General features: G+C 42.1%; 1 protein-coding gene across 4 annotated transcripts in view; it reads left to right on the top strand.

The window, feature by feature from the left end:
* Positions 1-11,374, top strand: part of ETFA (electron transfer flavoprotein subunit alpha) — a 77,691-nt gene extending 66,317 nt beyond the window's left edge. For 3 of the 4 annotated variants that reach the window (XM_075897362.1, XM_075897360.1, XM_075897359.1), the window contains 2 exons: positions 2,171-2,251; positions 11,137-11,374. In XM_075897362.1, coding sequence (XP_075753477.1) covers positions 2,171-2,251; positions 11,137-11,175 — 120 coding nt within the window. In that variant the 3' untranslated portion in view covers positions 11,176-11,374. The remainder of the gene's footprint in view (positions 1-2,170; positions 2,252-11,136) is intronic. The other variant, XM_075897361.1, reaches the window with a different exon arrangement.
* Positions 11,375-12,057: the final 683 nt, after the last annotated feature.

The raw sequence follows: 12,057 nt of genomic DNA, 5'->3' as shown, positions 1-12,057 counted from the left end.
AGAAAAGACTTAATTGATTTAATGCATTGTTTAAACACAAATGCCATTCTAGAGTACTGTACTATAGTTCTGCTCACATGTATTTCAGAACTTGACACATTAATTCATGCATAACAATATGCAATTTGAATTATGAACTTACTATTCCATAAAGTAAAAGATGCCTCTGACATTCTTGCATTTATTCATTCAAATGGAAACCTATTATAAAATGGTAATAAAACTTTAAAAGGCTTAACTCGTGAGTAGCTGAAATGTACTGGCTACATATGAAATTGGACTGTGGACTGGACATTGAGAGTTTCCTAATAGATTGGCAGGATCATGTGCAGTAATAACAGCCAAAAATAGAAAAGTTGCTTTTTCTTTGTGTAATTTAAAAAAGTGACCATTTGTATCTCTTCAGGAGACTGTGTTAAAGTAGATTTTTATTAAACAGGCTCAAATGTATTTCTGCTATGGCATCCTGGTGAGGCAGGAACTGTTTATATGTGGGGCAAACATTTCTGTTTTCACCTTTTGATAAATGGGTCTTAACTTTTTTTTCTCCTGAAATTTTAGAAAATTCCCTTCTGGCCACAGCAACAAATTTAGCTTGGTTAACTATCTAGTAATATTCTTAGCATGAGACAAATTGCATAGTAGGATAAGCACTCACTTTAGCACCTAGTTTCTTCTGAATACTGCATTTTGATGTGTGAATTTTAAAGTTAAATGTGAAACTTTTTGGGGGGACACAAGAATGAATAGAGTGCTGTGCTAGCTGCCAAATTTAGTTTAGAGCAAATGCTATGGAAGATGCAATGTAATACAAGTTGTATCCTGCTTTAGAATTATACAGTTGGAAATTTAAGTTGAGAGAAATTTAAAGGGTATGCCCTTGGCAGTGGAGGAAAACTTTCAACTGGGATTGTGAGGTTGAGAGTTGCAACCTACAGTGGAAGAAGCAGATTTTATGCCAGTGTTAGTGAAATTTGTGTAGCATTAGCTTCTTCTCTTCTAAACAGAGAGGTGAAGAAGGTGATAAAAAAATATGAATTCCTGCTAATAGCATAATATCCCTGCTCTTTCTCCAATACTATATCCTGAATTCTGAAAATTCTTTGTTTGTTTGTTTGGTATCAACTATATGTAAAAATTAGGTGATTTTGAGTCATACCATTTTAAGGTTTCCCTTTATAATATTTATATTTACATAAACTTGTGTATATTTAAGACTTTTCAATTTTTAGTTGAACTGTGACCTAGTTTTGTTTTTAGTAAAAGCAGTTGGGTACTGTATTTAGTGAAAAGATCCAATTTAAAAAAAAAATCCCTGTAACCATGGCTACAGTCTCTCTGGTGTGATATTCTCCCCCTCCCCCACTGTGAATTATCTGGCATTGTGAACTTGCACACTTAAATATGTTTTTAGAAGTAGGGAAGCTTTCTCTGAGTGAAATGTATAATTTATTTGTACCTTTACAATCAGGTAGAAAAATCCCTTTTCCGGAAGGGAACTAACATATTCATGTTAGAAGGGAAAGGCATTGCAAATCCATAAGAGACAAAACAACTAAAAGGTTTACTTTTGTATGTCTTACCTCATTTATGTGCCAGTCAATTAGCATTATTTTTAAATGTACTGAATCCACTCATTTTACAGAACAGCGATTAAAATATTCCAAAGCTACTGAAACACTACTGAAAGAGCCCATGCTCCTGAAAAAAAAAGAGGAGTATGGGTTTTTTCGAAAAAGGTTTTTTTTTTTCAAAAGAACCGTGTCTAAACTGCGCTTTCACTTTCGAAAAACCTTTTTTTGAAAAAGCGCTCGGATGCAAATATGCAAATGAAGTGTGGGATATTTATATCCGCTCTTCATTTGCACTTTCAATTTGCCTCATTTACATTCCTCTTTCAATAGAGGAATGTAGTTTAGATGTGCCCTTAGAGCTTAACAGACTTTTCTGTTGTTATTGAAGACATTTGGCTCCTTTATTGAGACTGTCTTCATAGGTCTTGTTTTTAAGGCAGAAATGGAAAATATTTGTCAAATGCACTTAACCATATCTGCTAGGTCTAGTATTCCAGTGCGAACTAAAGGCATGCTTTCTGTATTGGAAAAATTGTAATATATAACTGTATGTTTGAAACTGTAGCTGTATGTTTGTTTTTTCCTCCTGCTTTTAGACCATAGTTGCTATTAATAAGGATCCAGAAGCTCCAATTTTCCAGGTTGCAGACTATGGATTGGTGGCAGATTTATTTAAGGTAACGCTAACCTTGAGGTGGGGGCGGGGGAACGGGGGTGGAGGAGGAATCACCTTCAAGTTTTTTAGAGCTGCCCTACCAAAAATCAGTTCTGCATAGTTTTTTTCTTTTTTTTTTGTTTTTTTTTTTAATTTGCTCCTATATGAAATTTTGAAGTAAGTGTAAAGATGTATTTAAGGAAATATTAGGATAAGGAAATAGTGTTTTAAGCTGATATATAAGTATCTGGATAGGGGAAAAAATGTTGACTGAATAAGAAACTCACATGATCAATCCTCTGATGTCTTTAAAATTGTCTGCCATGAGGCTTTTTGTAGATGAAAACCATTCCTTAAAATGGTTGGTAAATTTTTTTCCTTTCATTTTCATGTAGACTAATTATAATTTAATATTGTACCTGTGCTTCTCTGTATTATAGTAGCACGTACTTCTCCTATTATCAGATTACTATAACAAACTCACAAATTATTTAGTACTGGGAAGAAGGATCAAAGAATTCGGAGCACAAGTGGTGTTCTCGTTCATCCACCCTGTTGAAGGGAAAGGACTGAGCAGGAATCGTCGAATTGAGGAAGTGAATGCATGGTTGCATAGGTAGTGTCGGAGAGAGGGCTTTGGTTTCTTTGACCATGGCACTCTGTTCCGGGCACAAGGATTGTTAGGCAGAGATGAGATCCACCTAACAAAGAGAAGAAGGAGCATCTTCGTGGGCAGGCTTGCAAGCCTAGTGAAGAGAGCTTTAAACTAGGTTTGTTGGGGGACGGTGACCAAAACCCTGAGGGGAGTGGGAAAGTTGGATACCAGGAAGAAATGCAAAGAGGAATGAGCAACAAGGGAGGACCCCTGATTCAAATGGAGAAGGTAGGGCGATTAACTGGTTATCTGAGGTGTTTGTACACCAATGCGAGAAGCCTGGGCAACAGACAGGAAGAATTGGAGGCCCTGGCCCTGTCCAAGAAATATGATTTAATTGGGATAACAGAGACCTGGTGGGATGACTCGCATGACGGGAGTGCTGTCATGTAAAGGTATAAACTGTTCAGGAAGAACAGGCAGGGGAGAAAAGGAGGAGGAGTTGCACTATATGTAAGAAAGCACCATGATTGCTCAGAACTCCAGTATATAGAGGGAGAAAAGCCTGTTAAGAGTCCATGGATTAAGTTTAGAGGTGCAAACGACAGCAGTGATGTTGTGGTTGGTGTCTACTACAGGCCACCGAATCAGGTGGATGAGGTAGATGAGGCTTTTTTTGGACAACAGAGAGAAGCTGCCAGACTGCAGGCCCTGGTATTCGTGGAGGACTTTAATCACCCTGACATCTGTTGGGAGACCAATACGGCAGTACACAGGCAATCCAGGAAGTCTTTGGAGAATGTTGGGGATAACTTCTTGGTACAAATGCAGAAGGATCCGACCAGGGGCCGTGCGCAGCTTGACCTTCTGCTCACAAACAGGGAGGAACTAATAGGGGAAGTAGAGCAGTGATCATGAGAGAGAAGATTTCAAGACCCTGACCAAAGGAAGAAGAGAGAGTAGTAAAATAAACACCTTGAAGTTCAGAAAAACAGACTTTGACTCCGTCAGAGACCTGATGTTAGCATCCCCAGGGGATTCTCCCATGAAGGGGAAAGGAGTCCAGGAAAGCTGGCAATATTTTAAAGAAGCCTTATTGAAAGCACAGAAAGAAACCATCCCGATGCGTAGCAAGAGAAACAAACATGGTAGGAGACCGGATTAGCTTACAGGGGAAATCCTTGGTGAACTTAAGCACAAAAAGGGAGCTTACAAAAAGTGGAAATTTGGACAAATGACCAGGGAGGGGTATAAATGTATAGCTCGAGAATGCCGGGGGGCGGAGGTGAGGTTATCAGGAAGGCGAAAGCGCAATTGGAATTGCGACTGGCAAAAGATGTGAAGGATAACAAGAAAGGTTTCTATAGGCATGTTAGCAAGAAGGAGGTGATCAGAGAGGGTGTGGGCCCCCTCCTGGATTAAGGAGGTAACCTAGTGACAGATGATGTGGGGAAAAAGCTGAAGTACTCAATGCTTTCTTTTCCTCTGTCTTCACGGACAAGTTCCGCTCCCAGACTAATGCATTAAGTGACGGACGGAAGATGGGATGAAGATGGACAGCCCTTGGTGGGTAAAGAATAGGTTAGGAACTATTTAGAAAAGCTAAACGTACACAAATCCATGGGTCTGGACTTAATGCATCCAAGGGTACTGAGGGAGTTGGCAAATGTCATTGAGGAGCCTTTGGCCATTATCTTTGAAAAGTTGTGGAGATCGGGAGTGATTCCGGATGATTGGAAAAAGGCAAATGTAGTGCCCATCTTCAAAAAAGGGAAGAAGGACGATCCAGGGAACTATAGGCCGGTCAGTCCCTGGGAAAATCATAGAAGGGATCCTTAAGGAATCCATTCTGAGGCACTTGGAAGAGGGGAAAGTGATCAAGAATAGTCAGCATGGATTCACAAAGGGCATGTCGTGTCTGACCAATTTGATTAGCTTCTATGATGAGGTAACTGGCTCTGTAGACATGGGAAAGTCAGTGGATGTAATATTTCGCCTGACTGCCCAACGCTCAGTCCTTGCCTGGAAGCCTCGCATATGCTCCAGATCAATTAATACCTTGACTTTAGCAAAGCTTTTGATACGGTCTCCCACAATATTCTTGCCAGCAAGTTAAGGGCATGTGGATTGGATAAATGGACGGTAAAATGGATAGAAAGCTGGCTAGAAGGTCGGGCCCAGCGAGTAGTGATCAATGGCTCAGGTTGATGGTTAGTTTCTAGCGGAGTGCCCCAAGGTTTGGTTCTAGGACTGGTTTTGTTCAGTATCTTCATTAATGACATGGATGAGGGGATGGATTGCACCCTCAGCAAGTTTGCAGATGACACTAAGCTAGGGGGAGAGGTAGATACACTTGAGGGCAGAGATAGGGTCCAGAGTGACTTAGACAAATTGGAGGATTGGGCCACAAGAAATCTGATGAGGTTCAACAAGGACAAGTGCAGAGTCCTGCACTTTGGATGGAAGAATCCCAAGCATTGTTACCAACCAGCTAAGTAGTAGTTCTGCAAAAAAGGACCTGGGGATTACAGTGGATGAGAAGGTGGACATGAGTCAACAGTGTGCTCTTGTAGCCAAGAAGGCTAATGGCATTAGGAGGAGAATTGCCAGAAGATCCAGAGAAGTAATTATTCCCCTTTATTCGGCTCTGGTGAGGCCACATCTGGGGTATTGTGTCCAGTTCTGGGCCTCCTCCCTCACTACAAAAAGGATGTGGATGCATTGGAGAGGGTCCAGTGGAGGGCAACGAAAATGATTAGGGGGCTGGAGCATATGACCTACGAGTAGAGGCTGAGGGAGTTGGGTCTGTTTAATCTGCAGAAGCAAAGAGTGAGGGGGGATTTGATAGCAGCCTTTAACTTCCTGAAGGGAGCTTCCAAAGAGGTTGGAGAAAGGCTGTTCATAGTAGTGATGGATGGCAGAACCATGGTCTCAAGTTGTGGTGGGAGAGGTCCAGGTTAGATATTAGGAAAAAACTATTTCACTAGGAGGGTGGTAAAGCACTGGAATGGGTTACCTAGGGAAGTAGTGGAGTCTCCATCTCTAGAGATTTTTAAGTCTCGGCTTGACAAAGCCCTGGCTGGGTTTTTTTAAGTTAGGATTGGTCCTGCCTTGGGCAGGGGGCTGGACTTTGGTACCTTCTGAGGTTTCTTCCAGCTGTATGGTTCTATGATTCTGAAGTAAGTGGAACTGTGTATAACGAAGTCTGAACCAGGAAGATAGTTCAAAATCTCTATTAAATCTGACTCATTCTGAAAGAGACTCTTAAAACGAGGGAGGAGACTTAGATACTATGGAACATATACAGAAACTGATGTTTAAAATGACAGTTTGTAGTGAGTTCTTCATAACTGTGTCCTGGAATCACTGTTTTACTTAAGCTTTTGACAGTTATACTATTTAAGAGGGAAAACTAGCTACTATATATACTAAGTACTGCCCTTTTAAAGATCTTTTATTTTGTAATATTAGGTCCATTATTCCTGCCACTTGTCACAATCAGACGTTTTTCATGCTCCTTATACTAGCCAGCATCTAGGTCAGGGGTGGGCAAAAGGACTGCTGCAGGTCAGATCTAGCCTGCCACGCCAGTGGATCAGGCCTGCTGCCACCTTGCTGCTCCCCTGCCCCCAGGCCAATTGAGACCTAGGGACGGGAGAGCGCACGAAGTCTTTCCCACTCCAAGGATGCACAGCTGCTAAAGAGAAATGCCGGCTGTTTTAAAACAGCCGACGTTTCTCTCTAGCTGCCATGTGCCCCTGGCAGGGCAGGCACATGGGGGAGAGAGAGAGACTTCACGCGCTCCCTGCCCCCAAGCCCTGATTGTTCTGGAGGCAGGAGGGGAGTGTGTTGAGGTCTCCTCCCACTGCTGTGCCTACAGGGTCTGTGGCAGGGGACCCTGAGAAGTCTCCTTGCCCTGCCCCTTCTGTCCAAGGCAGAAATTTGTGAAGTGGCCCCCTTTTAAAAATTATTGCCCATCCCGATCTAGGTTGTGCCTTTTTTAGGATGCACATTATTTATTCCTATATTTTGGACTGTGTCCTGAGCCAGTTACTTTGTCATCTCCTACTTCTCATCACATGTGATAAATAAAAGTATCATACATAAAGCAAAGTTTATTGGATAATCAAGAGAAAGTAAGTTTGGCGTAGAACATTTTTTAAGTCTACGTCTTGGCTTCTCTATGGAGCCCAAAATCTCTTAGAAGTTAAAAAAAAAAATCTGAATGCTATGTGTCTTGGGCTACCATGTTCTTTCCCTACATTCAGTACCCCAATATTGGATCAGTAAAACTAGAAATGTAAAATCCCATTTAGTTAGCTAACTGGTTAGCCAGTTAAACTTGCAGTGGGTGAGGGTGCTACTCAAGCCCAGCTGGGCTGGAAAGCCCCCTTTCAACAGTTTCTGAAGAGCAACTGTATACTCATTCACTGAGTTTTTAGCCACTGCATCATGTGGAATCTAACCCTTTCCACCAAAGACTTTATTTCCTGAACACTGGAAATATGGAGTACACCAGTCCATGGCTCACTACGGATGAGGGCTGCCCCAGCCGTACTCGTTAACTATAACTGGTAAACCTCACACATTAAGGCTGGGGCCTATGGGTTAACCGTCAACATCCCCGAAGTGAAACTGTCCCATCTCCCCTTTGCATGTATACAGAATTGTTTGGAAGCTAGTTATACTCTTAACGTGCAGGTGTGAACAGACTTAATTGTTGTGTGAGCGCTACGTTTCTGAAACTCCTTTCATTTCACAGCAGAATTAGCTTGTTTAATGAGCCTTTTTTTGGCTGTGTGAAAGCAAGGCTTAAGAAGTCCTATTTCTTGTCTACTGTTGATTTGCTTTCCAGACTTCTCTTAATTCTGGGAAAGTTATGACACAAAGATGTCAAAACAATACCCATAATCAAAGCTCTGTGAGTGGAAGCGGGGGGAGAGGGCGATTCCTGTGCCTCTGCAAATATCTATTTGAATTTTATTTAGATTTGTACTAAAAGGGCATTCATCTTGTGCACTCAGTTCTGAAGAGCAACTGTACACCCATTTACTGAGTTTTTAGCCACTGTATTATGTGGAATCTAACCCTTTTCACCAAAGAGTCTATTTCCTCAACACTTTAAAGTTTTCCCTCTTTAATCCTCTGATCTGTGTTGCATATTGAAGGTATTTACATTCCCAGATACTTCACTTTAAGAAACTTGAACAATTTGTTTTTTAACTTCTTATAGAAAAAAAATACATTTAGAGGCTACACAATTTGTACAAAATTTGCTGCTAAAAGAACTCATATTGAAATTGTTAAAATATAAACCTACATTTTAAGACCAAGATAGAGTTGCTTGTAATATGTAAGGCAAACACAGCCACATCCTACAAGGTTATCCCTAAATTTTTTTAGTTGAAGTATGAATGCACGTGGAGTTGATGCTGACTTTAGATGTTTGTGAATTGTTTGGGGCAGTAGTTCTAGTTTTGTACAGTGTGAAATAAAACATGCGTGTTTCTTAATATTAAACTTATCACCTGAGCTCCTACCATCATATCAAAAACATTATGTGAAAAAGTTTGAACCTGGAACGTTGGAACTTCAGAGTGCTGCTACAGGTTACACTTGAGGCTCTGTTAGCACGTAATGTGTATGACTGGCATGAGCTCATAGTATATCTACTGAGGAAAGTAGGCAGAAACATTGCCAGCACTTAATGCCATTCCTGAACTAATGCCTGCTGGCTTGGCAGTAAACATGGGCCTTTTAATAAGCTGGAGACAAAGTGACATTCGGAAGAAACAACATGTAGACAATTTCCTTAATAAATTTTGTACGAACACATTAGTTCCACCTAATGGCAATGTAGATCTCTTAAATAATTGAGAGGCTATATTCATCAGCGATGAGTTCAGCTGGGATCTCTTTGAGCTGAGGCAACCTGCAGCCCCTTGAAAGACAAGGTAATTGATATTTTACACAAGTGACTCAGAGAGGTTTTCAGGTGCAATCTATGGACTAATCTACCAACTCTCTACATGCATTACTGCTCTTCCTAACACTAGTCAGAATTACAGTGCAACATGGTTGGTATGTAAGTGACAAAACCACAACAGGTGCCAAGGCTTTGGCACTAACTCACTTGAAAAACATGGTTTAATGCTGGTTAAATCAGCTTGTCCACTTCTTTCCTTATGACTTACTCATTTTGTGTAGCTTGACTAGTAGATCCATTTTACTTTAAACCAGGGTTACTCAACTTTGGAAGGTCTGGGGACCACAATGATACTCACAGCACATGCCAAGGGCTGCAACTTAAGCATGGTTGCATATACACGCAAATATATACAAATAGCTTCTTTCACACGGACAGGCTTGAAAACCAAGATTAAGCCTTAAATCAGTGGTCTCCAACCTTTCGTGGCTGCTGGGCACCCATGGGCGGGGCTGCTCATGTGCCGGTGTCCGGGGGCGGGGCCGCTCATGCACTGTGCTGCTGGGGCCGGCGCCGTGCATGTGCCGCGCGCCCAGGGGTTGGGGCCGCCCATGTGCTCTGTGTCCGGGGCTGGCACTGCGCATGTGCTGCGCACTGGGGGTAGGGTCCACCCAGGGCCAGCACCGCGCATGGGCCGCACGCCCGGGGGTGGGGGCTGCCCATGCGCTCTGAGCCCAGGGCTGGTACCATGCATCTGCCGTGTGCCCAGGGGTTGGGGCCGCCCACACACCCTGAGCCCAGGGCCGGCGCCCGGGTCAGGGGCCACCCATGTGCTCTGTGTCCGGGGCTGGCACTGCGCATGTTCTGCGCGCTGGGGGTAGGGGCCGCCCACGTGCCCTGAGCCCGGGGCCGGCACCACACATGTGCTGCATGCCAGGGGGCGGGGCCGCCCACGCGCCCTGAGCTCGGGGCTGGCACTGCATATGTGCCAGGGGTAGGGGCTGCTCACATGCTCGGGGCTGGCACCACGCATGTGCCGCGTGCCGGGGGCGGGGCCAGCCCAGATGTTTTGGCGGGCGCACATAAATGCCCCGGCTGGTGCTATGGCACCTGCGGGCACCGCGTTGAGGACCACTGCAAAAATCATGGCTTTGGATCCAGCCATGGCCAGTATGAGCCAGTCAGCCTTATGGGCAGAGCTTAAGAGGTGCTAAGCAGCCAGCGCTTCCCACAATGCTCCACTGCTCCTCCTCCCTGGGGGCTAGAAATGCTAACACCCTGTACCTGTCTGTTCCAGCCAGCCCATCTGCTTGTGTCCTTCAATGCTCACCCTGCCTGGGAGACGCCTCACCATTGTGGAGCATGTTCCCAGTGGAGGCCATGTTCAAAGGATCCCACCCATGGGCCATGTGTTGAGCCCCGTGTAAACTGAAACTGCTCTGTGGGCCGCATGTGTTGAGTAGCCCTGCTTTAAACTGTTTTTTGGCCAAGGTGATATTTGCTGCAAATCACTTTCCCATCTCTTCAGAATTAAATTTCTCTGATTTAGTTCTTCTATTTTTCAGTTTTCCAAGAAAATAATAGAAAAATATAAAACAGGACTATGTATCACTTTAAAGACTAACAAGATAATTTATTAGGTGATGAGCTTTTGAGTGCCAGACCCACTTCCTCAGATCAGTGGATCTGGCCTGCGAAAGTGGGTCTGACCCACGAAAGCTCATCACCTAATAAACCATCTTATTAGTCTTTAAAGTGCTATGTAGTCCTGTTTTTTGTTTCAGCTATACTGACTAACATGGCTACATATCTATTACTATAGAAAAATATGTAATTTCTGAAAGCAACTCTGATATTCCTAACCAAGCTGGAACTAGAAATTTGGGGAATAGGACCTTAACTCTAAGGATTTTCAAATAGTCAAGGGTCTGCATGTTTCTAATTTCACCCTCTTAAAATTGGGCTGTAACTGTGTATCTTATGAAGCCTTACAGAACTGATAATGATCCTTCTTGTAATATCAACTGCTGCACCTTTCTGTTGAAAATCACCCGATATTTAAATATTTACCAGGCAAATTGTAGAACTGTTCAGTACACACATTACAGTATAGTTTTTGTATTGATTGAGATTAGATTCTGACAGTCAGTTGGGTTGAGTCCTCCAGCTGAGTTCAGTGTGCAAATGTACTAATTTTTTTAAAAAATAAGCTAAATCTAAACAAGAGTTCATTAGGCTGTAATTTAATGGCATATCAAATCAATTTCTTGGTGTTTGTGTCTTACATTATGTTTATACAGTATTTTGTATCAGCAGCTCTCTTTTCCGGTTCTAGCAGACATTTTTTGTAGAAATTTGTACATACTTACTTTGTTTAAATTTGCAGGTAGTTCCTGAGCTAACTGAAGCATTAAAGAAAAAGTGATTTTGAAGAAAAGAAAGATCTGTGTGCAACACCATTGAGTTGCTGGTTTCAGGCAGACTTTGAAATAATGAAAAATTGTCTACATTTTAACTTTGTCCTGTGTACTACCCTCATTTGCCTTTTCAGCTGATGTTGGACTGCAGATAATTTTGTGACCTGTCCCCCAAATTCTATAATAAAACATACAATGTAAAATCTAGCAGCTGGCAGTTGGTCTCCTTTTTAACTCCGAACTAGATTTGTGGAGGGGACAGAAATTATCCTTCTTTTCCAGAAACTTGTCTACAAACTGTAACAAATTTGCATTTGAACTATATTTCTATATTTTAGTTCTATCTCACAAGGCACATCATAGCATAGCTCATGTTTCTTTTTGGCAGGCTGACCAATAACAAGATTAATTGAACAAGTTTTTGAAAGGCTCAACATGATTGATTTTAGATCCTCCAAATTGAGAGTTTAAGAACTTCCTTCTCGCACTTGAGACTATATGCTGCAGGATCTCAAGAATGTCAGCTTTAACCCTTCGTGTAATGATTTTTGGTTTAATTTACCAGGTTCCTTCTGCCTTGTAACTTATTTTTATACTGACGTGGATGGGGTATGAAAGTACACAATTACTACTTTGATGTGTTTCTATTTGAAAACATCTTTATTTACATTAAATAAGTCAGTGCTTTTCTGTTGAGTGGAGTCATGTTATTTAATATTATGACAACCACAGTATTTATTATGCAAAGCAAAACTCCTTGAGTTTATATATAAAATATAAAAAAAAATTTGGGGGGGGGAACTAATTTTTTTAAAGAGGTCTGCAACAACTAGACTACACTGGGAGTTACAGATGGGTTTGAAAGCCTCCAGAAATCAAGATGATTTTAG

The sequence above is a fragment of the Pelodiscus sinensis genome, chromosome 14 (genome assembly GCF_049634645.1).
Source record: "Pelodiscus sinensis isolate JC-2024 chromosome 14, ASM4963464v1, whole genome shotgun sequence".
In the NCBI taxonomy this organism is placed as follows: domain Eukaryota; kingdom Metazoa; phylum Chordata; order Testudines; family Trionychidae; genus Pelodiscus; species Pelodiscus sinensis.
The sequence above is the reverse complement of the archived record's forward strand: the minus strand, read 5'-3'. Positions and strand labels throughout refer to the sequence as shown.